General features: G+C 40.1%; 2 protein-coding genes across 4 annotated transcripts in view; one reads left to right on the top strand and one right to left on the bottom strand.

The window, feature by feature from the left end:
• Window positions 1-1,667: 1,667 nt before the first annotated feature.
• LOC128849178 (translation initiation factor IF-2-like) lies at window positions 1,668-5,440 on the bottom strand. Its single transcript, XM_054065541.1, has 3 exons — window positions 5,075-5,440; window positions 2,801-4,970; window positions 1,668-2,033 (listed from the first exon to the last, which is right to left on the bottom strand). The coding sequence occupies exons 1-2, from the start codon at window positions 5,438-5,440 to the stop codon at window positions 3,987-3,989; spliced, it is 1,350 nt and encodes a 449-aa protein (XP_053921516.1). The 3' UTR covers window positions 1,668-2,033; window positions 2,801-3,986.
• LARGE1 (LARGE xylosyl- and glucuronyltransferase 1) overlaps window positions 4,811-27,803 on the top strand; it is a 284,444-nt gene continuing 261,451 nt past the window's right edge. For all 3 annotated transcript variants that reach the window (XM_054062457.1, XM_054062449.1, XM_054062466.1), the window contains exon 1: window positions 4,811-4,944. The gene's annotated coding sequence lies outside the window, so the exon portion shown is untranslated. The remainder of the gene's footprint in view (window positions 4,945-27,803) is intronic.

Genomic DNA, 27,803 nt, shown 5'->3' with positions numbered 1-27,803 from the left:
CTTTTAGTTCAAGTCTTCTTTACATAGGGTATAATATTATTTAAGATTCTAGCATGGGTGTTTACCTTTTTGTGTCTAGAAGTACAATTGAATTCTGGAAGAAACCCATGTGAAAATCAAAATAAGTCAACACAGAAAAATCAGTTTATCATCTGAAATCTATTTTGGCATAAAAGAGAAATACTTTCTGGTTTAGTAACTTAATTTAATTTCCATTCTCCAAGTTTTAGGTTCTCATGATTGTTTCTAGATACCTAAAGGCATTCAGTCCACCAGTACTTTTTTTTTTTGCCAGTTCCTATAACTTCAGATAACCTGGATCTTGCTCTGACTTTCTCGGGTTTTCTTGAGTTTTCTGTTACGTGCACAGAAAAATCTCCATTAAATTTTAATTTAGTGCCTATTGTGGACAGCATATGTAATAGAGCTTCCACTTCACACTCAATTTATTTTTCCAGAGTAGAGAAAATTTCACTTATTTGTTGTCTGAAAGACTTTTCCTACTACAAAACATGCTAGGCAGCCTGTTCTGCAGTAGCCCTGTGTTCACTGCAATGGCAAGTGATAACAAGGATCTCAAGGGTTAGGACTTGCTTCAGACTTTTGGTCTTGCTCTTCATGCCCTGATATTATTAACACCTGTGCAACTGAGCATCCAGAAGTTAAGAGCGGCAGTTTATAAACAGAGTCACAAACTTCTGTGTTAAAGTTGATTAGTTAATATAACCCAGCCAGACAGCTAAATCAGATTCCCATTTCTGTTCACCATGAAAACACGCTGAATGGCTGATTTTATGAAATGTAGCTATTTCATCAACTCCACAGAAAATCATATCATGGAGAACTTAGCTTTGTCCATTAATATCCCATATCTTGAATAAGACACAGCAGCATCAGCCTCTCCAGGTATTCAAATCACTGATTAACAGGAGCGTAGAGAAATGGAGACAAGAGCACCTTCCTGGTTTTCAGGAGTATTTTAGCTTCTATCGCAGCCGGCAGATAGCACTTTTACAGTGGTAAAGCACTTTTCATTAACCTCCCGAACAAAGCACGGTCTTTTCCCTCAAAAGACCTCATAGTGGTTGAATAAACTAGAACAATGAAGCAATTGTAGGAAAGTAAAAAGGATTTCACTGGTGTTAAATAGCAGATGAACTTCATGCCTTTTATAAGTTTGAATACTTGTGGGCCTTACACCTCCCCTTCATCGAAAATGTTTACATTGGAAATGATTTTGTTCTTTTCATCAAGATAATATCTAAGTGTTTGGGGTCTTATAAACCGGCTTAATCATATTTTTACATATTTTTAATCATATTTTAATACATATTTTACCATTTACCATGACATATTTAAAGTTGTATGCTGTTACTCCTTTATTTCTTCTCTCAATAAGGAAAAAATGAGAGCAAACACTTGTGCAATCATTTTAAATCAATATAACTTGATCATATTGTACTATCTCAAAATCGACAATAGGAATAAAAAGTTCCTATTAAAAAAGAAAGGTCTGATTTACATATTTTTTTAATAATAGAACTGTTAAAACTTAAAGATTTCCAACAGTATATAACTGTCAATTTGTTCAAAATTATGTACTCGACATGACTATAGATTTTGCTTTGTTTTGTTTTTTTAAATGTAAATAGACAACTCACTCCAGAAACTGTGCAGCTTCTAGAGAAATCTTCCTCCTAGCTGAACAAAAGCCCAAGTGCAAATATTTGCATCTAATTTCTTCAACCTGTCCTTGGCATAAGGATCCTTCTGCGTTGCTTGTTTACTCTATGTCCAAAGCAATTGCCACTTCAGAATTTTCAAGGACAAAGACTGACGGAGTGATTTTATGATGAACGTGAAAAGATTACGTGCTTATAAACACAATTTCTGAAAAACTCTATCTTCGTCGGTAGTCACTCCTGCTGTCCCTCTTTTCCTGATCTCACAGTAATCATTCTTGGCTAAAGCTTCTGACAAACACTTTTCTGGCTTTGGACAACTGTTGTCCATTTCGCGAGTAGGTCACCAACCTGACAGAGGCAGAGCAATTTTAAGTAAAGACACTTTGTTTCAGTATGAGGTTCCATCATTGGTCATGTTCGCTGGCACATCAGATAATCCTAAAAATCCATGCTGCTCTTAACCTAAGAATTTTTGTGAATGCTGAGGGTTCTTTGCTCTAATAGCAGATAAGAACATTAAGAACCTGTAAAAGGTGTTCAACGTTTTGTAGAATCAGACTCTGACAATTTGCCAATTTTTTTTTTAAACATAGCATGAGACTGAAAAATGTGGGACTGCTGAGAATTCCAGTAACAGGCAGTAGACAATCTGGTTTTATTAATAATGCTGCACACACAATCCTGTTTTCTCCTCCATACATCCCCAGCAATTTTTTCATTGTGACACTGTCACCAAAGCAGATACAACCCTTCAACAGAGCAAGAAAACATTATTACATGAAGGCTGATCCTTTAGCTTAATTTAGGAGAACAGAGAGAATAAGTCACTTCAATATAGCTAATTTCTGACTTTGATTTGCTCATGAAAATAAGTAGCACATTTGAGATGGATCTGTATGTTACCTGTAGCTTCTCCAGAATATCTTTCATGTCAGAATCAAACTATTTACAGATATGCAGAGGGCTGGAGTGGGTTTTTTTTTTTTTTGGTTTTTGGTTTTTTTTCCTCCCCAAAAAAGCTTTCTTAGTTGTGGTAAAATGTCAAAAATTGCACTTAGTAACACTTACATATGACATCACTGGCATGTTGAACTTCATGATTTACTTCAGCTCACCTGACACCACTCTTGACTGAAGCACCAGGAAGCTGGTGGTTCTGGCCTCAGCTCCAGGACGGACCAGTGCCTTAATCCAGTCTGGCAAACGCTCTTTTGCCACGGATAACCTGTTCCAGAATTCACAACGTTTTGGTATAGCGTACCTCAGAAGATGATTTCTGCCTGCAATAAAGCAACTTCTGAATAAGCCATGGTATTTCAGCAGTTTATATAACAAGAGAAATTAGCACCTGTGGCATGTTTTATAGAACACTTTTCTGTAAGTTCATTCACTTATCACTCTGGAAGAAGGAAACAGTAAGTACTGAAGAGTACCCCTATTATTTCTACTTCGGATTATTTACATTGTTACTCAAAGCACGTGTATACTTTCCTTCCTCTTCTAACAACGTATCAATGCCTTTTTAAACCGAATGGTATGCACGTTTTCTCTCCTCCTCTAACTCCCGTTCTCCTAGCACTCCCCTCACCACGCCAGGCACCCTCTCCGCTCACGCACACAGTTCATCACGCGGTCCTCTCGGTATGATAATGTATCGCATCGACTCATTTTACACTGATAATGAAGTGAAAGAAAGATGATGAATAAAAACAAACAAACAAACAAACAAAAAACCGAGAGTGGATGGTTGTTCTATGCCCACGGCAGGAAAACAAAAACAAAACCCAAAAAGCTGCCTTTATCACTTCGCTCCCAGCAGTTACCAGCGCCCAGGGAAATCACAAAGGGACACGTTCCGCTGCTTTTAAGAGAAAAGAAGCGGCGTTCGTTCCTGCCGGCCAGAGGGTACTGAGCTGGGTCTTTCATCGCTGAGCGCTGACGTTCGAAGATTGCGCCTTCCTGCGCGGCACCTGGGGGCTCGCTCCGGGCCAGCGCCGCTCGCTGCTCCCGCACTCCCGGCGGGGCGCTCCGGCGGCTGCGCGGGGTGCGCGGCCAGAGATGCTCCGCAAGGGGCGCGAGGCACGGGATGCGAGGCGGGGGGTGCGCGGCGAGGGGTGCTCGGCACGGGATGCGCGGCGAGGGGTGCTCGGCGACGGATGAGCGGCACGGGATGAGCGACACGGGATGCTCGGCGAGGGATGCGCGGCACGGGGTGCTCGGCCCGCTTTACCCTGCGCGGAGCCGGCTCTGCTCGCACAGCCCCCTCCCGCGGGACGCTCTCGCTGCCCCGTCCGCCCGACCCTAGGCGTAGCATCGCCGGTGGCGGCGGTGAGCGGGCTTTGCCGCGTTAGCGGCCGCCGCTGGTTGGGCGCTCAGCGCCTGTCGCTGGGCGGCGTGTGAGCGGGCTGGCTCCGCCTCGGCGCCGCGCCTCCGCCCGCCCATGCACAGACATGACACAGACACACAGGCACTGCAGCTGAGCCCGGGGCAGAGCGGTGCCGAGCATCCCGCTCCCCGGCACCTTCGGAGCGGCACGGCAGCCGGTCTCACGGCCGCGCTCCGGCTCGGCTGACAGGGCGTGCGCGGCGGCGAGACCCGCAGGGGGGCAGCCTGGCACCGGAGGGAGCCCGGCAGCGGGGAAGGGGCGGGAGACAAGGAAGGAAGGAAGGAAGGAAGGAAAGGGAAGGGGGCAGCCTGGCACTCGGAGTCGGAGGCGGCCGCCGGGCACCGGCACGGAGCGGGCGCAGCGCGGCACCCAGCGGCCGCTGAGGCCGGGCTGGCGGCGGCGGTAGCGGCGGCGGGGCCGGGGGGAGCCTCTCCGCGCCCGGCTCCGCGGTGCCGTTGACCTTCCCGGGGCTGCTCGCCGCCCGGCAGGCCGGGGCAGGGCCTCCTCTCCCCGCGGAGAGGCCCCGGGGGGAGGACAGGAGGCCCCCGGCGGAATCTCCTGTCGCCCCCGGGTCCTCCCGGCCGCCCGGCGGGGCCGGTGCGCGGCGCCGCGGAGAGCGGCGTGAGGAGAAGGAGAACGGGACAGAGGGGCTGCTCCTCCGGACAGCGAGGGGGGGAGGCAGCCACCTCCCCGGCGCATCCCGGGAAGAGCGGGGACCTTCCCCGCCGCCCGCCTCCTCCCAGCGCTCGGCAGCTCCCTGTCCCGCCGAGAAGCGGAGCCGCCGCGGGGACGGAGCGGGAGCCGCTCGCCCGGAGCGACGGGGCGAAGGAAGGACCGCTCGGCTGCGGGGGGAAAGCGCCCGTCCCGGAGAAGGTAAGTGCCGGTTCGGGTCGCTGCCGCTTTTAGAGGCGAGGGGAGGGGGAGGGCGAGAAACAATCGGTGAGTGTCTCCCTTCCAGCAGCCCGGGGAGGGAGGGGAGGCACCCGAGTCCGGGAGGGCTCGCGTGGTGGTGGTGGTTTTTGTCTTCCTGCATTTGAATCCCCATCAGAGCTGGAGTTGGAGAGATGCTGAGGCGGAGGCACGCTCCGCTGGCACAGAGGGGCACCTCCCCGCGCTCCCTCAGCCGAGGGACGTTACTCTGCGTGGTTCGTTCCCCTCCCGACTCCGCTCGTTCCTCCTCCGGCCGCGATGCGCTGCCTTTCCAAAGGGGCTCCAGCCGTGGGGCAGAGACGGGACGGAGCCGCCGAGGAGCCCGGGAGAGCCGTGGGGTGTGTGAGCGCCTTGCCCGAACGGGACGGGACCCGGCGGCAGCTCGGGGCGGTGCTGGAGTTGGTCTGGGACGCTGCGGCCGGGAGGGTGGCTTCCCCATCCCTCCGCATCCAGCCCTCAGCCCGGGAAGTTCTCCTTTGGGAAGGCTCCTGCTATCATTTCCCATTAGATCATTAATCCCTGCTCACCGAGTGGAGGGGGAAATAGCAACTTGCGGCCTCTGTGGAGGTGACATGAAGTTTGACAATGCCTTATGTAACACTTTTTGGAGAGATTCCTGGCTCTTCTGCTGTGTCCGGTTTTGTTTTCCGAAAGCGAGTGATTTCTCTTCTTTGTAAAGTATCAGACGAGCAGTATTTATTTATTTTTTTTTCACCTAAGTGCAATATTTTCTTCTGCTGCGTTCAACTGGGAACAGGGGTACTGCTAGACAGCAGATAAAGCCTACTTTTTTTTCCCAACATCTATTTTTTTTTAACTGAAGAGTAGCCAGAGGAGGTATCTGAACAGTTGTTACAGGGTCATACCTTTTTGTGTGTGTGTTGTACTGGTTTCTTTTATAGCACTCTTAAAATTACTACAGGAAACATTTTCACAGCACTGATTGTCACTTATGTATTCTGAAAGGTGTGGATGCCAGGATGGAAATGACAGTGAATCAAATGTCTTTTAAACACCGTTAACTTATTTTTTCATGCTATTTCAGTGGTAGAAGGAACAGAAAGCACCATGCTAAACAAAGTATAAAGTTAAAACCACACCTGACAATTGCCAACAGGTCAGCAGGTTTCACCTAATGAAATATTCTGGATACAGATCAGTTTTCTTTGTACAACAGTTATTTTTTTAGCTTGTTCAGTGAGAAATTGATAAATGGGTTAAAAGGTTGTCTTGTTTTCCTGCAGTTTCTGTAAGTGGCTATGTCTTTTACTAAAACAAAAAAAAAAAGCTAGCTTCACACAGAATGACAGAGTAGTTGGTGATTTTGCCACGTATTCTTTAGACTTCTACTGCAAAGGTACACTAGGGGGACTAGTTTGGGTTGATTTTTTTCCCCCCCATTCAGTGGTGAAAATGCACAGACTGTTGTAATAGGACCTATGAAACAAAGGCTTTTTTTTCCTTATAGAGCTCCATCATTATACCGTAAATTTAGTGGTAAAATGTCGTGTATAAAATCAAGTGATGAGTTCAGGGTAGGAGGACTCTTAACAAAGTCATTCTGCTCCGTGCTGCAAATAGGGACAGATTATCAAAGCTTAGTTTACGTGTAAGATCAGAACAAGTTATCAGAAAACCTCTCCTTCAAACACCTTCACTGTGTTGCATTTCTTTGAATTGGAGAAATTACCAGATGGAACAGGTATCCCTAGTCTTCTCAAAAATTGCAAATTACTGATAAGTATTCCAAGTTTGAGATGTGAAATTCTTACTGCTTAGTTGTCCTGTGACGGCCCTTGATCAGCAAGGCTGCAAGTCATGTAGAAGCCGCAGTAACTGCAGAGTCTCTGATGGATAATTGGATTGGTAGGTTGGTAGTTTTTTGTTTTTTTTTTTTTTTTGGTTTTCTAATTGCCCGCTGTGGTAGCAAGTTCCTTTTCTCCATCCTGTCAATGTTTAATTCTCGCAGGTTTTTATTTATGTTGTGTTGCATCTTTCCTGTTCAAAGTACATACACCCTTGTCAGTTGCTGGAAAGGAAAGCATAGCTTGGAGGTATTTGGATGGCAGTATGTAGCAATAGATATATATTTATTTTAATATCTGAAATATTCATGACAACTTTTTTCCTTCTCTGTTCAGATGAAGCAAAATGATAATAAGTTTTCTCAGGTCTGGAGAAATATGCGCTGGCTTTCTTTGAAGGAACAATGAAAACAGTATTCCTAATACATTGAATCCTCTGTGCCAGCTATTGAATTTACTGGAATTTCAAAGTACAGTCCTCAGAAAGCCAAAGTGTAGAGCAGTGGTGGGTAACTGCATGCCTGTTGGCGACATAAAGATCTGTCAGAGGTTTGATCTGAAATTTCAGTGTGTAGGACTTTTTTTTTTAGCAGAAGTAGTATTCCTTCTGAATGAATTACTTTAGAAAAGCTGGTAAAACTAGACATCTCCCTTGTGCACTTAAATCACTGAAGTGTTCATAAATGTAATGATTTTGAAGGAATAGTCCTCCAAACTATTACTCGTGTGACTATTTCTTGCTTAAATGTGTATTTATTGTTTTCATTTGTAGTGAACAATCAGTTATCAATAGACCCTTACTGGAATACTTTCATCCTCTGTTTGATTTCTTTTTAGTATGTGTGTCTTTATAAGAGCAGTCTTAAAAAGACACACACATGCACAAAGCCAACAAAATCCAAGCCATTTTGCTTGATATTTATAGACTGAAGGCTAATAATGGGTAAAATTCTTAACCTGGCTACAAAGTCTTTGCACTATATGCTAGACTTGGTCTACATGCAAACTTCTATCAACATGGATTGGAGTGCTTGTCTGGATCCAGAAAAGCCTATGTTGAAAGCCTATGTTAATGAGCTCTTGCTAGCTTTTGATTGAAGACCTTTCATCATCTGTGTTAGAATAGATTAAAAAAAAATCCATTTTAAGGTTATGAGATTTATGGTATATCTATTTCTCCAATAACCTATGTGCACTGATAACATTAAGATAAAGACATAAATGAGAAGAGGACAAATTGGCCAATGCAAGTTTACAGCTGGCCATTCTTCATGAGTTTGTTTCCATTCTCTCCAGAGTTAGCTGTTTTGATTATTTGCTTAATACTGGGGCTAAAGAGCTTTCTGAAAAGTGGTATATGGGAAATATAGGAAATATACGCATACAAGCACATGCACAATTTTTGCTCTGTTAGATGCCTGGGTTTGGCTTATCTTCCTTTTCGTAGTGAATGATGGCTTTAAAAAACAATCATTGTTCATTATCCCACACCTTGCATAATTTAAGATCTGGAGATTCAGAACTGCGATCAAAGAATAAAATTTTACTTTTCCTTTTTTTGCTTTTTCATTGGATCACTACTTTTCTCTTCTTTGTGGTACACCCACCTGAAGATAAGGGTTAAGAAATGAGCTTTGTACCTTGTAGGGATTCATGACTGTCTTTGGTGTCACTTGGCTCGGTATTTGAAGGCCTATCCCATGCCTTGTCAAAGCTTGTTCAATGCATGGCTGTTTAATGGGAGCAGCTGATAACAAATTCTATTTATACAGAATTTGGTGGCTCAAAAATCAAGGAGAAAATTGCTAGAAAGGATTATCCTGGCCTTGACACTGAAGCAAAACTGCCAAGTCTGGAATCCTTGTTTAAGTGTTGTCTGTGTCAGAATTAGAAGCAAACCGTGTAAGAAGAGTTCCATTACCTTTTTTAATTTGCAGATCAGACTAGGTCTGATCTAACAATGCTTACAGTAATATCCACATTAGTGTTCTCTCTGGGATATAGCTACTATTTCTATAACAATGGAGTTAACTGTGTAAAAGCTACCCTTAAAATTGGCAAGAACAACCCTAGCAACGTCTATCCACTGCTGCAGCAAAAAGCCAGATCTAATCACTTAAGCCTGATGATGGAGGAAGCTGGAAATCTCAGATGGTGCAGGCAGAATGCAGTCTTTTTTGCTAACCTGCACGTAAAATAGTTACCCTTGAATATGTTAAAAAGAAATAGATGACTCTTTAAAGAAAGAGTTCCTTGTCTTAATGCTTCCAATCTCTTGACCACTCTTCTGAGGGGATAAATGCCACCACCTCTCTACTCTTCTCCCATGAATATCTGAGTACTGATATCTGAGTACTATTACTCCATGTCTATGACAGTTTTCAGTCTTCAGGAAAGAGCTGCACGTGTTGACTCAGCCCCTGTGCATGCTGAATGAGGGGCAGCTAGTCAAGGGTCACATCAGTTAACAGAGGATGGCTTTACTGTTTTCCCAGGGGCAGCTAGTCAAGGGTCACATCAGTTAACAGAGGATGGCTTTACTGTTTTCCCAGGTATCTGTGAAAATGGTAGAGACAGTAGCAATTTTTGATCTGCTGCTATTTGGCAAAACCGCAAGTAGCAAGGCTGACACCAAAACTATAGCATTCTTAAATCAGGATCACACTCACGTCAGTTTAAACTGGCTTTTCACCTTCTGGCGCTGTTTCACTTTTACAAGAAAACTTACCTTCAGCAAAAAGAGAGCTTTCTCAGCACCCCCTTGCTTCCTTCACCAGAAAATTTATCCTGCTTAAAACTTGCAGGGAAGTTGAATTGTCAGTTTCAGTTGCATCGTTCAATAGGTACTCTAAAGTTTATCCCACAGTTTGATACTTACATGCAGAATGCTGTCATTTCAGTTGTATCATTAGCTTTTGGCTTTTATCTCCTTGTAGGCATTTGACAGCTAAGACTTATGACTAGGGAAAAACTATGGAAGTATGTTATTGAGCAGTCTTCATTTAAAAACAGAATGAAGAATTCTGCTTTTTCTTTGGCAGGGAGGAGAGGAGCAAAAAGTCAGAGAAGCAGAGGAAAGGAACTGTGAAATTTGATTTTTTTTTAAAAAAATTTAAGTATGAAACTCTTTGTTTTCCTACAATTTCTAGATGGACTTTAGTCCCTATTTAGGAACTTGGAAATGTATTTGTTTATTTGGAGAAAAGAATACTTGCCTTCCGTGAATAAAAAGTGTTTCTGAATGGTGAAATAGAGGGATGAAGAAGAACTGGGAGCTGTTCAGCGGATACTGTTTCCAGCTGATACTCAAGTTTCTTAACTCAGCTCCTCCTGACTGGGTTTCACTCTCTTCCACTCTCCAACTTCCTGTCTGTGCCCCTGAACCTCAGCTACCTCAGTACAAATTCCATTGGTGATTGGTTTTCCTTCTTTCTTCAGTTAATGCTGCTGCTAATCAATACTACAAATTGAATTTTATGCTCAGAAGTTACTGGACTTCAATGTATGAATCTGCTTAATTCAGTTCTCCAGGCCAAAGATACTAGAAAAGTGTGTGCCATTGGATAGAAATAAGAAATTAAACCCATTGATTCTAGCATTATTGTATGTTCTTTAGATCATGTTTTTCTTAAGAATATTAGGTTTCACAGAAGGGACTCATAGGCTTCCTGTTTTTTTATAGGAAATGAATTGATGTTAGCTCTGAGGCTCTGCAAGCAGGAGTTAAATTCTGTATTTCTGTTGTTCTGTCTTTTTTTCAATCTTAAGACTGGTTCTAGAGTGTGACTCAGATTTAAACACAGGGAGGTTATCATTCATATAGGACGAGTCCTCTGAGATAAACTATTGTCTGGTGTGCTTGTGAATTCTTAAATAAGATACAGTTCTTACCTCTTTAAAAGGGTACAATTATCAGTATTTTTGGATCCTTCAGTGTTTAGTGTACCATACAACTAGATGCTGTTTTATCAAAGTAAAGAATTGGAGCACTGAAGAATGAGAACCCTGAAAAAGGGGACATTTTATAGTGTTATTATTGAAATACCTTACAACTGATGTCTTTTTTTCTTAGTCTTCCAGAGCTCTTAAATATCAACTACATTTATGAGAAATCTGTTCCTCTTCAGTGACTCTTCTAAGTAGTTGAAATCAGTAGGTGATAATGTTGTAAACAGTAGTAAAGTTGTATTTTGACATTAGCTTCCACAAAGCAAAAAACTGATCAGTTTAAAGACATGGTAGAAGCTTTTAGTTTGTCCCAAGCTGACAAAATGTGAGATGCTAAAAATGGAGAAAAAGGGGGAAAAATCAGTTCTGATATTGCAGAGATATTATGTGTCCACTGGAAGATAGGACTTGCTAGTGGCTAAACCAAACCATCTGGTGATGGGCAGGAAAGGGAGGATTTTGTACTTGTTGGTTTTTTTTTGTTAAGTTTTTCAGACTATCTGGAATGCAACCAAACCAATAATTTTGTCTGTGCTATTACCTCAGAGACTAACAATTAAATGTACAGACTGAGAAATAGATGCAACTGTAAAACTCATTGTCCAACAGTTGTCTTGCAGTTTAGATGACTTTAATGAAGAAGTGACGTGTAAAGGAATAAATTCACATCCTTCCATAGTTGCTGTCAGACCTTAGTTTTGAAGAGGAGAGTATGGCTTAGGTTACTACATTTCCTTAGAAACTTTGCATTCTGCCTCCCTTCTCTCTTGTTCTCATTATAGTCCTAGTACAGCTTAAAGGATGCTAGATTTAAATAGTAGCTTCTACCAAACTTCTGAGGTCATTCAGGCTCACATTGTATAGATAGTGGTGCAGGTCCTTCATTGCTGGAACACCTCCGTCCCATTTAAAGGCATTCCTTTGGGAATGAGTGGAAGATTTGGAGAACAAATCTTACGAGGAACGGCTGAGGGAGCTGGGGTTGTTTAGCCTTGAGAAGGCTGAGGGGAGACCTTATTGCTCTCTACAACTACCTGAAAGGAGGTTGTAGAGAGGTGGGTGCTGGCAAGTGTCAGGTGATAGGACAAGGGGGAATGGCCTCAAACTGCACCAGGGAAGGTTCAGACTGGATATCAGAAAAAAAAAAATTTCACACAAAGGGTCATCGGGCACTGGCAGAGGCTGCCCAGGGAGGTGGTGGAATCACCATCCCTGGAGGTATTTAAAAGACAGGTAGACGAGGTGCTCAAGGACATGGTTTAGTGACAGATAGGAATGGTTGGACTTGATGATCCAAGAGATCTTTTCCAACTTGGTGATTCTATGATTCTATGAATCTTGTGTGGCTAAAATCAGGTCACTTGTCAGCTGTTTTGGACAGTGGAGAACCATGTATGGTACTGCCTTGCAAAGTGGTTATCAAACTTGGAATTTACATCTTTACTGCTGTTGCCCAGAACCTTGCCCCGTTATTTTGGATGCCTTGCTGGGGCAGCTGAATGTAACATCTCAGCTTTTTCATACTGCCAGTGTCAGCTGCTTTGGTGAATGGGCTGAGAAGAAATATGTTCTTAACATTTTTTATTCATCAGGATGAACAAAAATAGTAATATTGTGCCACTAGTATGTAAAGAACTGAAATTGATGGCACTTTTCATATGCAGAATAACTTCGCCAGTTCTCTAGTTTCAGGCATGTTGTGGAAATAAATCTGTAATTTCTTGAGTGCTTCGCAGAGCGTGTAAGAGAGAAGAAAATGACAGTGTAGAAAAATAAACTGATACACTACAGGTGAAGTGATTTGAGCAAAGTTGCATGATCGGTTAGTGAAAAAGCAAAGAGCAGAACTCTGGTTTCCTGAGTGCGTCACTGTCCTATGCTTTAAGCATGTGAAAACCCCACTGTCTTTAGCAAGAACTATTGCTTAATATAGTTGTGCCTTGGATGATAAACCCAAGTCCCTGATGATACTCGGCATATAACAATTATTTTTCTGTGAATATACTGAACATCTGTGTGTCTTAAACCAAAAAAAAAAAGTTAAATGACAACTGAATAAATGACAAAATAAACTCATCATAGTAGAATTTACAGATAGTCTTTGTTGATTTAGTAGCTGTGCTGTAAGCAAAGGAAGAAAACTGTGTTTTACTTCTCAAAAATAGAAACTAGTACAACATTTAAAGGAGAAGGAAATAGGAGAATCCTTGATGGAGTAAACAAATATAGCTTGGTCTTTAAAGGCTGTAGGTTAATGTTCTTTAAATACATGGAGTTTTATCTATGGGCAGGCCATGCTGAGAACCTGGAGAAGGGAAACTGGCACAGCCCGCTACCATTTAGCAGAAGTCACTGTAAGTGAGCATTAAGGAGAACAGAGTCTCCACTGTATTATTGACATATGCTGTCTGGGTTAAAAATGTTACACACTTTCATTGATGACATCATTTTTGACCAGTGATAAGCAGGGGCAGGCACAGGATCTGTCTGAATAGGAGGCTACAACCATGTTTGTATGACATGTATCCCACTGTGCTGCTGGGCAAATTTGTTAAGCGTGAAGGGAGTGGAGAGACATGGAGAGGAGAGAGAGAAATAGCACTTGGCTAAATCTGTATTCAACAAGTGTCTGAAGGTGGTGTAGTGTTATGCAGGCTAAAGCAGCGTCTCTGTATTCCTCCCAGGTTACCCATCCCTTCTTCCACCTTTTGTATACTTTCTTTTTGTGTCTGAGCTTTGCCAGGGTTTCCTTGTTCAACCATGTAGGCCTCCTGGCCATTTGCCTGACTTCCTTCTTATTGGGATGAACTGTTCTTGAACTCAGAGGAGGTGATCCTTGAGTGTCAGCTAACTTTCTTGGACCTCCCCAAGACCCTATCGTATGGGATCCTTGCACACAGATCCCTGAAGAGACCAAAGTCTGCTCTCCTTGAAGTCCAGGGCTGTGATCTTGTTTTTTTTTCCCTGCTCCCTCCTGTCAGGATCCTCAATGCCACAGTGGTCACTGCAACTCAATGCTGTATTTGACCTTCATGACCCCAAGGAGCCCTCACTTGTTTGTAAGTGTAAGGTCCAGCAGAACTTCTCTCATTGTTGGCTCCTCTACCACTTGGGTCAGGAATTTGTCATCAGTGCTCGACTGTGTTGTCCCTGCTGGGATACCAGGATGGGTTAAGTCTCTCATGAGGACCAGGGCCTGTGAGTGTGAGATTGCTTCTACCTGTCTGTAGAAGGTCTTATCCACTTGTTTTGACTGGTCAGATGGCCTATAGCAGATGCCCACTACAATGTCACCCGTACTTGTTTTCTCTTTAATCCTTTAATCCTTACCCATAAGATCTCATTTTATGATTCATGCCCAGACGAAGCTTCATGCTTTCCAGCTCCTCTCTCATGTAAAGAGCAACTCTATCTCCTTGTCTTTCTGAAATGTCCTTCCTAAAGAGCCTGTGTCCCTCCATTGCAGCACTCACTCAAGCCATCCCACCATCCCTAGTCTGGTGGGAGGTCTCAACAAGATCATAGCTGTGCAACTGCACACAGATCTGCGATTCCTTTTGTTTATTCTCCTCGTGTTTGTTCATACAAAACAAAATTCCAGAAATGATGGAAGCAATTCAGATAAAAGCACTGGTTTTGTCAATATAACAGTGTCTGCTGTGGCAGCTTCTGCTAGCTAAGTTATATCAATCAAAAGTCAGTCTTCACACTGTCAACCAACATAGCTGGAGTGTCTGAAATTCCCCGAAGTAAGAAACCATTCTTTCCCAAAAAAGCTTACAAAACAGAGAGAAGTAAGAGTGTGCCGAAGTGTGTTTGAAAACAGATAGTTTGTACTTGTCTTTTTTTTATTTTTTTCTCTTATATTGTACTTTTAATCTCAAGAATTTGTCGTTTGTATAGTACTGGCTTACTTATTGATAGTTTTGTTTGTTAAATGTATTTGAAAAACAACCCCTAAAGTCTTGTGTTGTGATCCACTGGAAGCAGCAAGATGGTACAATTCTGAAAAAAGTCATGGTCGTTCTAGGGCATATGTGGTTTTCTCTATCAGGTTGTGTTGGGTTTTAATTGATGTGATATTTTAAGTACATTTCAATATTTGTCTTGAAAGTGCTAAAGTAAAAGCATACAATAGCATATAACAAATTTTTTGATTAGCCAAACAGAAACCTTTAGCAGGATGGAGACAGATCCCACTGCATCTGCCATGTGATGTTAATTTATGAAGGTGAAATGTATCTAACATGACAGGAACTGAAACATTCATCACAGACAGCAAGAAATCCAGGTCCCCTTGTGGTTTTGTGTCTTTTTCTTTACCTGTTTTCACCATGTGAATCATCTGACTTCATGATACAACTTTTTTGATCCCTAAGAACTTGTTCTATTTGGTTTGTTTTGAGTCAGGTACAGCTATCATTTTTAGGACTTTGATTAATCAGAGCAAAATGGAATTTCTGTTGAAGTTGTAGTGGATTGAGTGCTGGTATTCTATCAGACCAGAGAGAACATTATTAAGAGTGAGAAGCATTTTCAGGAGCTGTCTGTAATGCCAACTTCAATCTTTGTAGTGAGAAATCACTCTCTAATTGTTCAGGCTATCTCAGGTCCATTTTCAAATCCTCTGCTTTTAGCCAAGGAGATTGTTAGATTATACCCTCTAATGTTTCCAGTTCGATAGTGCTGTCAAATGTTGACCTGGCAGCCAACATCCATGCTTTTTTTGCTGACTGGAGCTCTTATCTGAGTTGACTATAGTAACCCAGTGCAAATTCCCACTAGTAACCAAGCCTGCTAAACTAGGCTGAACAACAGGAGGACATGGAACCTGTGCCCCTTGCTCATAACTATCTCCTATTCCTTTCTCTATCAAGTTCAAGCCCCTAATTTTTCAAGGCCCTGCTCAAAACCCCAGCAGGGATGTTTCTGCCAGGTTTGCAGGGCTTCAAAGCTGGCTCTTTAATGAGCTGAACATTAATTAGGAAAGTGAAAAACTTTGCTGTTCCTGCTTTACTCGTCCTATGAGCTATCTCACCAAAATCAGTGCTGCTAATAGTGGCGTGAGTGAGGAGCTAAACAATATAGATGAGGATCTGTCAGAGTCCGAATCTTTGATACTGGCTTTCTATCCATCAACTAAAAGTGTTTGCTATAGTAGAATATTGGCAAGCATACAGTGGTGCTTCTGGATGGCATGGAGTTCTCAGTAGGCATCCTCGCATTGGTCTACATTAGTAGTATTAGGCACTCCAAGTGAACATGAATGTAGTAGACAATGCTTCATAATGGATCATTTTGCATTAGTCTTTCCTGTTAGCTGTGGGTAAGGATCCACAAAGCACCCTAAAAAAAGAAAATTAATTCAGCAGGGCATTCAATGGACAAACTTAAACACATTATGGCTTTGTATCTAGCAGTTTGATTGTGCTGAGCATATGTGCCTTTGGAAATGCAGTACTGGGAACCATGAAAGAGAAACAAAGGAAAAACACTTTATTCTCAATAAGGATATAAAAGATTTTCTTATGGCGATACAGAATAAAATACCTTTGAAGTCTTAACATAAGAAAAGCAACACAAATTTCAGTTGAAAAAGTGTTAGTGTTGAAAGTAACCCAGGTCTACTAGGATCCCTCAGGATACAGTGATGTAGTTTTCCTTTGCTGTTCTAGTACTGCAGAACTTGTTTTGATGCGTTACTAAGATGGGAATGAAATCACAGTATGCAAAACTAAAGTATCAGCCAGCCACCCATCCATTTCGCTGCCAAATTCTGCATCCTCTTTCCTTGCTTCCTTTCACTGAAACAATGGTTCTTTTATCTCTTGGCACGTTAATATTTGTAAAGTGTTTTTGGAAGATGAAACGCACCAGAAAGGTGCTAAGTATTCTTGCTTTCATTTGGAACTAATTTTCATTCAAGATGTTCTTGTCATGCCTTATACTTGGTGTGAAAACTGAAGGGGATGCTGTGATCTTAAGAATTTTGGACTTATATTTGTGCTCTGCTAGCAAAACAAATACGTATATGAGGTTTTGCTCTAATTCTGTGGCTCAGGAGTAGCTTTTTGATGCAGACTAGTATCTGTATTCTAGACGCTGCTTTGCAAAGGGCTGCCATGGAAGTGTATCTTAGACTACTTGTTACATCTAGAATGCAGATTGGGATGTGCTCTGTGCATTTTATTCATCTCTCTAAGTGTCACTCAACGTCCGAAGTGCTGTCAGACTTGTAGGGGTTTTGTGTTTTTTTTTTTCCCTTTCTCCCTGCATGTCTGTAGCTAGCAGGTAGACTGAAGGTTTGGATTCATAGATATTTATTTCTTTAAAAACATTGAATACTCAAATAAAGGAGAGATTCTTTACCCAGACTTGGCCATGGTAGTGCAGAGTTTCTTGATGTTGTTAAACTACACATAGGAGGAAGAAGTTCTGCAAGAACCTAATTAAAACACTGAAACATCTAACTTTACATCACATGCTTATATGTGAAATCCCAAAAATTTGTTGAAGCTTTGGATCTATTAGGAAAAACTCCCTTTGAGGTGAAGGTGCAAGTATGGGATGTTACATAGTCAAAATTCTCATCTTTAAGGTGAGAATCTTTAACTCCTATGAAATTATTTGGAACAAATGTTCATCTGTAGACAGTTTATAAGGTTCTTAGTTCTTGATTGACTAGGAAATGGAAACTCATATATGTTATTTTTCAATATACATTTACATGTGCATCTGTAGAACATTCAGAGGTTCACAAACTGAAACCACTGATTTGTAGTAAAGTGTAAACTGATTTGGTTCTAATTTCTGTAAGTAAAACTTAGAAAATTGTATTAGGCATATTGCAGAGCCATTGAGGCTCCCTCCAACTGTCTAAGAATGTAAGGGCATGATGTCTGTTGATTTAAATTTTGGAACAGAACTTGAATACATGATCCTAAAAAGCTCCAAGAATTGTTTTCTTTGGTTCCGAGTGGAATTCATTACCTCTTAAGTTTTGCCTTCAGTGGTTGTCATTGTACAAGTGCATATTCAGTTACTGTAAGAAGTTATGGCTTACTTCACAGAGCAAATGAAAGACTTAGATGGTATTATACCTCTGTGCATCTTTTCAGTATTATGGGAAATTTCATGTCATAAGAAGCACATTTTCCCCTGTACAAATGTGAAATTGTGTTGTAAATGAAATCTCTTAATTACTGCTCAGCTTTGCTAAGCTTTTTACTTGAGTCAGCAACTGCCTCGCTGAGAAGTACCATAATTTTGAAGCAGAAATTTAGGACTGAAGATTTTAAATCAACTTCTTTCTTCCTCATCATTAAGAGAATAGTGGTTTAGTAGTCAGGAAGAAGAGCATTCTGGTTTTATAAACACTATTCACATTTCTGTATTAGTTAATTAAAACAGCATGTTTTTGTTTCTCCTCAATCTCCTTATTGGCTCTCTCACTTTCAGTTTTGTATCTAGTGTTTGAACTCCACCTTCCACTTAGAAGCTGCATTTTTTGACTAATCAAGTTTTGATCCACACTTTGGATCAAATGTGTGTATGTTTCTCTGGGAAAGAGGGGTTGCCTTGAGACCAAAAGCTTGCAGTTGCTGACTGAAAAAAAAAAAAAAAAAAAAAAGAAAAAAAATTGATAGTAAGCTACATGTTTGGAGATTTTTTCTTATTTGTGCATAAGAATATATTCTGAAAAGTGGTCTAAAAAATTGAGAAGTGTGTGTGTGTCTGTAGTGATGTCTGCAATTTCAACAGAGGTGAGGTGACGTGATTACCTATGTGAGATATATGAGCTACTTGGTAACATCTTTGAATTGTTTCCTTAGGGTAGCACAGAGCATCAGTTTCTCATTTTATCTGGTATCCAGGTTAAAATCCTAATTAATACTACATGCTATCCTAATTTGTACTATGTATGAATTGAGCGGTTTTCCTTACCTCTGGTTTTCATTTTGAGTTAGACTATGAGATGTTTACACACTGTAGTCTGTAGTGAATGCTCTGAATATCATCAGTGGAAGCAGTGGAGTGATTACACCATTGTTGCATCCCCAGATGTGTGGTGAACACTGATTGCCATGCTTGACCAGTTTCCTCTATATTTCAGCTATAATTGCCTGGTTCAGTCGCTTGTTTTCCCTAATCATACCTTTGGATTGTGCAAGAACCTTGGGACAGGCATAGTTTCTTTGTTAGGTATTTGCATCATGCTTAGCACAGCAAAACCATGGGTCTTAGGTGGTGCCTGACAACCGCAGTCCATAGTGCCTACTATAGTGCTCAGTAACTAAAGCATTACATACTTGGATGAGACTGGCAGTGGTCGTTAAAACCACACTCTTAACCTAAAGTTACTGAATGTGCCTTTAAAGCGTACCCTAGATTCTCTTTTAACAAGTGAGAGGGTTTTTCTGTTTGCTATTCACAACTACAGGGGGCTCTAGTCTTCAGGTAGCACTGAAGACTACAGTATTGAAATAAATAACTACAATATTGAAATGAAGATGGAGGTACTAAAAGCAAAGAGGGAGGATGCAAAAGCTATTCTGTAATCCCCTGGGATGATGGCCTTAAGCCACATGTCCTTGTGATTTATGCATTTGTTTATATTTGTCCTCTTCTACAGAAAGCTTTGTCACTGAAGAGATTTGATAACAGCCTGTTCAATATGATTGTAGTACCTTGCATTTATGTAATACAACAAATAACTTCGGATCATTTATGGGGTTAGTCATTCTTGCTATATGCATCGTACCTCTGATTTCACTATTGGTAGCTTGGATGGAGGTGGATAAGGACTTCCTGCTCACTTAATTCTGTCCCATGATGATGCAACATAGAAGTATCTTCCATTTTGTGTTTTGATATAATGGAACACAAATAAGATATGCATGTACTGTACCTGCAGTGTATATATGTGTAGTTGGCATATGTGAATATGAGTTGGTAGAATTTGCTGCTTGGTGTACTTTCAACAAATATTTTAACTGGTAAAGGTCTATCATAAGAGAAGCGATCTAAAACAAAGGAAAAAATTGGAAAAACAGAATTTGTTTCTTTAACTTGCAGACTTTACTGTAGCCTCAGTTATACAGCAGTAAACATGGCAGTGATAGAAACTATAAAGGGCAGAAGTGAGTTTCAGAGCTTAGGCAGCCAGCTTATTGCAAGAGGCATGCACTCAGATAGCTGAAGAGAGCATGTGTGGAAGAGATGTACCATTCTGGAACAGGGAATGAAGAGATTAAGCCATTGCTGTTCTGTTTTGCTGTTTTGGGTATAGAAAATCTGTGAGGGATTTTTCTGGGAAGAAACTTTTCTGGAAAGATGTACAAATAGTGCTTTTACCTTACTGCTTCTGTGGCTGTGCATCTTCTCGCTACATTAAACCGTTACCTGTGTTTTTTATCCACACCCTTGTAATGAAAAAAGTTGTTCTAGAGCTAGTCTTTTATGTCCTCTAAACTGTGTTGGTTTCCCTGCTGTGACTTCAATAACGCATCATTTTGTAAGTTCAGAGGATTTAATGCATTTCGGATGAATTTGTGAGTTGCTGTTAGACGATTGAAAATAGCTATACTGTATTGGATGCAAAGCCAATTCCCCAGCTTCTTTTCCATCCCACCCATTAACATGCAGAAGCATCTGTCTCTCATCTGCTCCTTGCCTGGTGCTATGTGTGAGTGCAGTTTGACAAACATTTTATGAACAGAGATCTTTGGAAAACCTATGAGATGAAATAACAGTGGTGAGAAATACAAGTAGTTTCACCTTACTAGATAGCTACTTGTGCAATAGAGGGTGATACTATGGCAAATAAAAATATTTCTGTAGTAAATGTTTCCACAACAAATTAATCTGTGTTCTCAAGCTCTACTGAAGTTACAGCATCTCTAAATTTATAACAGCCACTTACAACTTAAAAAAAAAAAAAGCAGAGGATTTTGGCCTGTATTCTTCAGAGAAGTTAGAAGATGCTTTTCTTTTTGTAAGGTTTCGTAAAAATATATTCTATCATTTGAGTTATCTGAATGCTATATAAGGGAGGAAGTTTTTCAGTTTCAAGATTACGATCATGTTATGACAACTCAAATGGTTTTATTTATAAAATTCCAGACATTGTATATTTGCAGGTAGGAATTATGTCTGAAACCTTTTCCATCTGGAGGAAAGACTGATGACATACAGAAATTCATACTAATGTATAGCAGTTTTCTAAATATGCATCATACATTTATTGCTTTACTTCTTGGAACACGTGTATGCTGTACAACATGGGAGAATAAAAGCAGTTTGAACCTCTACATTCTATTTTGTTATGTGAACTTGCTGCAATGATTTTATATGTTGCTCCACTGGTCTAAGGAGTTTTTTAGGTAATGTTCATAACTGAAAATAATGAAATAGTGTGCTTTGAAAACACACCCAAATCTTTTATAAGTAACAGTACTATTTATAGAATAGATGAAGCCTTAAAATAATTTAGCTAACTTCATGGAATTTGAAGATTGTACTTACTTTAATTGGATCTAATAGTTGTTTGTGTCTGGTAAGAAACTGACAAAAACGAGAGCCAAGAAGTACTGGGGAATTCTGGAATAATATCCAAGACATAATTAAGTTGGCTATTGGTGTTTAGTTTATTCATGTGTTGATGTGCCTGGCTTAGTAGGGTAAAACAGAATGAATTCTTACTGGTATCTTCTGTATCCATTTTATTTGCTTATATTTGTCCAGATTTTCATATTTTCAGCAGCTCATAAGCAAAAAAATTTGTAAAGCTGACATGGGATGAGGATGCTGGGGAAGCAGAAATATTGTATAGGAAACAAGTATGTTGTGCAAGTTGCATGCTGCTGGCTTGCAAAGGGTTTTTTTGAGACTGCAGAATCACAAAACAGTAAAAGAATGGCAAATGTTTAAACTGGTGCTTTTTTTTTTTTAAATTATTCTTCAATGAGTGTCCTTTCACATTTATATACCTGAAGTATGTTATTGTTCTACTTATATTTTAATTCAACTCTTTGCTTGTTTGTACTGTTATAATGCAACCTGAAGTTGGAAAGAGATGCCATGTCAGTTCGATCACTCTTAAAATCTTTCAAACAAAAGAAGCTGATAGTAATAAAACTCATCCTTTGTCAAGCACCTGGTAGACATGTTTATTGTGAGAACTGTGTTAACTTGTTGGTGTTAAAAAAGTTTGTTTCCTTGATCCTAGGTAGAGAGTTTCTGACACAAGAGTTTCTGTCTGTGAGACAGTTGGTCCAATGGTGTTTTAGCAGATGGGGTCTTGTCCTTTTTCATTGGGTTCTTTCCTTGTCTCTAAGCAGGCCGTTTCTTTTCTTATCTGCAAGGTTCGCAGCTAGAGTAGCTTCATTATCTTCTGGCTTGAACAGGCTCTGGAGCCTTCTTTTGTGTAACTCAGCAAAAGTTCAACACAAAAGTTCAAGGTATATATGTGAAAGTTCTCAGCTTGCAGACCCAGCCTTCAGGAATTTAGCTACTCATGCTAAGCTAAGCGAGTTTTGCTGTGTCACGCTTCTCTGCAGTTTCAAGAGGCTTCATTCTTACACCCTAATGCTAAGCAACTAACTCTAAAAGGTTGGACTTGTTATATTTCAGACTAAAATGATTAATATTCTGTAGCAGTGGAAGGTTATCTCTGCACCTGAACCCTTCATTCGATCTGTTTCAATCTTACCAGGCAGTAGAGTTTCTAGCCACGCAGCTTCAGTGGAACAAAAAAGTGGTCCAAGTAGATAGGTGAGCTACTCAAAGCCCAAGCATTTCACACAAATGGCTAGGAGAGCTGACTTTCCATTTTAAAGGACTTAATTTAAAAGTCTGTCTAACCCCCACGTAACTTAATAAAAGGACTCTCCTTTGCTTCACTGACAGAGTTCTTCAGTGTACAGATGGCTAACTCTTGTTAAGAAAGAAACCTGACCATCCTGCTGAAGTCTGGGGAGAAAGTTTTCCGGACTTCTTTAAATTGCTATAACAGTAGTCTGATTTAATTGACTTCATGCTTCTGTGTTAAAAAAATATTAGTTTTCTTAACATTTGACCACATTACTGTGATTAAACTCTGATTAAACTCTGATTATTTGAGGGGAAGAGGTTGATAGGCTTCCTCATTGACTTGTGATTTTTACTTCCCTCAAATGCACTTCTTTACTGTTGTGTCCATGTAAGATGCTTTTTGTTTCTATTAATTTATTTTGAGACATTTTTTTGCATTCAGTGTTTTTCAAATTGATCCACTTCTGTTTTTCTGCTTCTTACAATTGTGATATCGAAACTGACTGTTGCCCAGAGTGTATTTCCTTTTGTAATGTCCATCAATCAGAATGTTAGCCTGACAGTAAATTGTGCAGTGTTTCGTTTTCCCCGTAGGGTAGTTGGAGAAATTAGCAGAACAATGAAATAGTAGGGAAAGCATCTGGATGGTAAGACTTTCCAGATGGACATCCTGTAGAGATATAATAGGGGATGGGTTTGGTATGTTTTGTTTTGTTTGTCAAGAAAGTAGGGTTCAAAATTTTGCTCTTAATTTCTTAGTCTTCTTATTTTTCTTTTTTTTCATAATGAGAAGTTTCCTAATGCCGGAGGAATTAATCTGATCATCTAGCCTGATGGAATCAGGCTGTAGAATTCCAACAGGTATCCTGGTTCCAGGAATTAATAATCTATAAGTAACAGCTGAGATATATCTAATGCTGAAATTTTCAATCTTTATTTTTAAGATTTTGAGTAATAAAGAAGATATCACATTTCACATTTTAACCCACTGATTGTTTTATTTTGTATTGTGAATTGTGTTTCCTGCTTTCTTCTCCATATATTTCTGTAGAATGCCTATTGATCTGTATAGACTCAAAGCACAGACCAGTCAAAAAATATTGCGCACAAGTGCCTATCTCACTTTGAGAATATATTTAAAGAGCATGAATCAAAACAAAAATCATGGGAGCTTAGAAAACTGGATGGCTATACCTATGCTGAGGTTAATAGTAGCAAATCTTGAATGGCACAAATGATCAGAGTTTTTCAAAGAATCTTAAGAATATGGTAACACATTTTATCAGTAGCCCTCTGAATACAGTAGGTCTGTTGAAACAGGAAAAGACTTCACATTTCTTAACAAAACAAAAGGTGACTATATCCAACAGATGTTCAAACAATGGGAGCCAGCTAAAAGTTTCAAATCAACTTCTCTAGCAAGATTAAAAACTATACGCTATTTGGAATTATTCTTTTCCCTGCTGAACTTTAAAATTCCTTGTTGCTTCTTGCCTGGCCCAAGATTTAGTACTACCAGTTAAATAACTTTATCTTTCCCCAAGATGACGTATATTTAAAGGAAAAGCACAGGTGATATTCCAATAGGAGTTCTTAATTTTTTTTTTTTTATATAGATTTAATCTAAGCTGTCCTGTCTCTGGAAATAAGCAAATTCTTTTTACCTGTAAAGCTAACCTATTTCTTCTCTAACCCATGCAATAACCTGATATTTTTCTGAACAAAGTAAAACCCGATTACCAATACAGGTCTTTTTCTTGTTATAATAGAAGTTCTTTTGTAATTTCAAATGAGTTTTTAGGGAGATTTTATAATGATTGGTCACTTCATCTCTATGGTTGTGCGAATGATTTTTATAGGAGCATGAGATAAATGAGGGGAGAGGAGAAAGAAGGGAGAATGCAAGACTGGCTAGATCCCAAAGCATTTCAGTATTAAGTGTTCTGGTTTTGGGGTAGGCATCTGACTAGAGCCACCCCCAGCTGACATCTGTGGAGTGTGTGATCAGCTTTCAGCTTTCCCTGAAACTCACTGCTGAAGCAAAGATATCAGTCAGTCTCAATCTTGGTATCATCTGTTACCCTCAAGAGACTTAGTAGCAGGTAAAACTGCACTAAGGCACATTTCTGTGGAATTCTCTTCAGATCACCAATGCCATTAACTACCTCCTAGCACTGTTAAAAACTTCAGAATATAGAGGATTAAAAACCCCACAAGTTCTTACTTGAGCTTTTCATGAAGTGGTCTATTACGCAACTCTTTTTCCCAGCACGTGTATAACTTTTCGTCATATTTGGGAGTCTTCTCTAAACAAGCCATATGAGTATTTTCTAGGAATGGCAGTAGGTGATACCCTCTAATGGAGATATTTTATTTTTTTTTTCCCAAATCGATCTCCTTCTAATCAAAACAGTCGCACTGTTCATGTTATAAAAAAAAATGTATTTAATTTTGTCTGCACAGAAGTGGGAAACGTTAAGCTGTGTTTTGGTTTGTTTAAAAATCTAAAGGGCCAGCAAAGGAACAAGTTTGTTTCAGAAATGGAGTAACTCCTGGACCAAGTGAAAAATACTCTTTGGCATATCTTATATCTTCATATATTGTGTGCTAGAGCCATTCCATGTATTTTCTCTGTCATGAGAGATGGTATAGTAAATTACGGAACAAGGATTACTTTGCACCTTCTCTGTAAAATTTGTGAACTCAAATGAAGGAATAAGGATGAGTTTAGTTGCTTCATCTTAAAGAAGTTTAGAGCCTCAATGGCTGTAAATTACTGCTTTTTTTCTTTTCTTTTTCCTTTTTTTTCCTTTTTTTTTCTTTTTTTTTTTTTGGTATTTTTCTTCTTTTAACCTGATGTAGGCTTAAAAACATTTACTTAGTCCAGGCTTGTGAATTCAAGAACAGACTGCTACATTAGCATGTTGGACCATGTTTTTGCTTTCTCTGCCAAGAATTGTTTTTCTATCTATTAATTGGAGCTGTTGCTGTGCATGCTGAAGTGATAGTGATTTTTACATGCAGAACCAGCCTACCAGTTAGTAATTAGCCACAAGTTCAAAGTTCTACTCCCTAGTGTATTGGTAAAGGTTCATGACTAAAGTACTGCCTTCATTGCATGGGCTCTATCTCCACTGCAAGTTGATATGAGACGTGGGAGATAATTCATTGCTATAAATTCACTTGCAAGTCGATATTAGACCCAAGATAATAAGCACTATAGCTTAAGGGAAGGTGGTCTGCTGGGGTGACAGCTGACCTGGACATTAAGTATGTAAATATTCCTTGGATTCCTGAGTGGGAACGTCTGAAGGATTCTTGTAAAACACAAAAGAAAGCACGTTTTTAGCCAATTGTGCATTTTTCAGCTGTTGGCAATATAAATTTCAAAAAGCTGATACCTGCTGCTGTCAAATTGTAGACTGAGTAAATTCTATGATCCTGCTTGGATAACTGAAATGTTGTCTTCTTGGACAAGCTATGCCTACTAATTTCCTCAAAGCACTGAGACTGTTGCAGGGGAAAAGCAACAGTTTGCGCATGCATCCATGCCCAGTGGAAATCTGATGACAAAGCAAACAGGTTATTGACTTCTTACACTTTATTTTAAAATCATGGGCAGACTATGATGATTAGAGGATTGTTAAAACCTCAGATCCATCTGTGAAAACTGGTAAGTATCAATGCATGTCCAGAAAGTGATTGATTACAGCACTGTTACATACACTTGATCACTGCTGGTGTAGAAGTGGAGCTTTGTAAAAAAAAAAAAATACTAAGATTTTATGAAAGCAGTATGAGTGGAAATGCATGTATCTGTAGGCACCAGAAGAAACAGCTGAACTAAGTGGAACACTTAAATCATGGCTTCTATTGATAACAGAGAACACCAGGACAATATTCCCATCAGTAAAACTGAGGAATGTAGTTTTCTAGACCAAAAGACCTGTGCTTGGATAAAGCAGATGCATGGATGACTTGTCAGCAGAAGACCCTCATCCTATCACAAGGAAGACTGAAAAAGGCTTTGACATACCATGTGTACCATTCCTCTTCCTGTTAGGTCATGGGGGAAACAGACGTATTCCAAGTGAAGAAAAAAACAGGCAGTGTGGATCAACTGAAGTAAGATTTTTGGAAACTGAATTAAGTGAGACTTTTAGACTAAGAACCACCTCAGAACAGCTGATGTTGCCTAAGTAGTTTAAAAGGGTCTGTCCGAAAGCTGGCTTGTCATTGAAAAGGAACCCCGGACACATGGTGCAGACTCAACAGCTGTGATCTCTTCTCTTCTCTCTGTGAACTTCTTGGGCACATATATCTTGGTGCTTGTGAGGAAGTAGGCTTGAGCATGCAAGTGGATAAAATCTATGAGAGAAGGAGTGTTAGTGGATAAACCCAATTTATTTAGACACTTTGTAAGCAAATACCACCTTTCCCTTCCAGGAGTTCCTGTATTTTACAGTAATTTCTCTATATAGAATATATGGCCCATCTCTCAAAATTTCTGTCATTAGAGTGGTTGTTTCATCCTAGTTTGTTACCTAGATGATGTGGTAATTTCCAAGAAGGCAGCCTGTGCCAACAGAAGAAGAAGGATCTGGGGAACTTGACATCGAGAATGACTGCTACATTTAGTAAGACTTGAGTTGTTATTTTTCAGACATAAAACCAATGTGTTTCTGTGGATACAATTATTGTCTTGAAATTTGCTTTGGAAGTTTTTGTTGATTTCCTTGGATTTTTTTTTTTTAACTTAATTTCCTTTCCTTTTAGAGAAATTCAGGTTTTTGTTTCTTTCTTCATTCTTGACTATTGTAATCGATTCAACTGTTTGTGTACTCTTGACCATCCATTGTATGCAAGTCTGAAAAATATGACAGGAAAGTGCTTACTATGTTCAATAGCTTCCTATTTCTGCACGTCACTCAACATTTTTTCCTAATCTTTGGACTTTTTGTACTGCTGGTCACTGTCATATGCAAACACTCTTGAGATTGATTCGTCTGTATAATGAAATCCATAAGGAAGCCCATAAGAGTCTTTCTGGAATTTTTGTACCTTGACGGAAGGCAGTTTATTTTGGTGTTAGTTTGTTTGGGGTTGTTTGGATTTTTTTGGCTCTTATCTGTTTGGTTTTACATTTACAGCCCCTTTTAGGCATCTTGGGAAGTGTTATAAATTATATGGATCCTAATAGTGAGGAGTAAAGGTAAAATCGGCACAATCTCCTTTGAA

This window comes from Cuculus canorus, chromosome 1, assembly GCF_017976375.1.
Source record: "Cuculus canorus isolate bCucCan1 chromosome 1, bCucCan1.pri, whole genome shotgun sequence".
Lineage (NCBI taxonomy): Eukaryota > Metazoa > Chordata > Aves > Cuculiformes > Cuculidae > Cuculus > Cuculus canorus.
This window is presented reverse-complemented; position numbering and strand designations above follow the sequence as displayed.

Bases quoted from the DNA above. Each gene is read 5' to 3' on its own strand.
- LOC128849178 (XM_054065541.1), bottom strand. From the start codon at position 5,440: ATGGGGAAGCCACCCTCCCGGCCGCAGCGTCCCAGACCAACTCCAGCA. The intron at 4,971-5,074 runs GCGAGCCCTCCC...CGCCTCTAAAAG, and splicing joins ACAAAAACCACCACCACCAC to CGGCAGCGACCCGAACCGGC.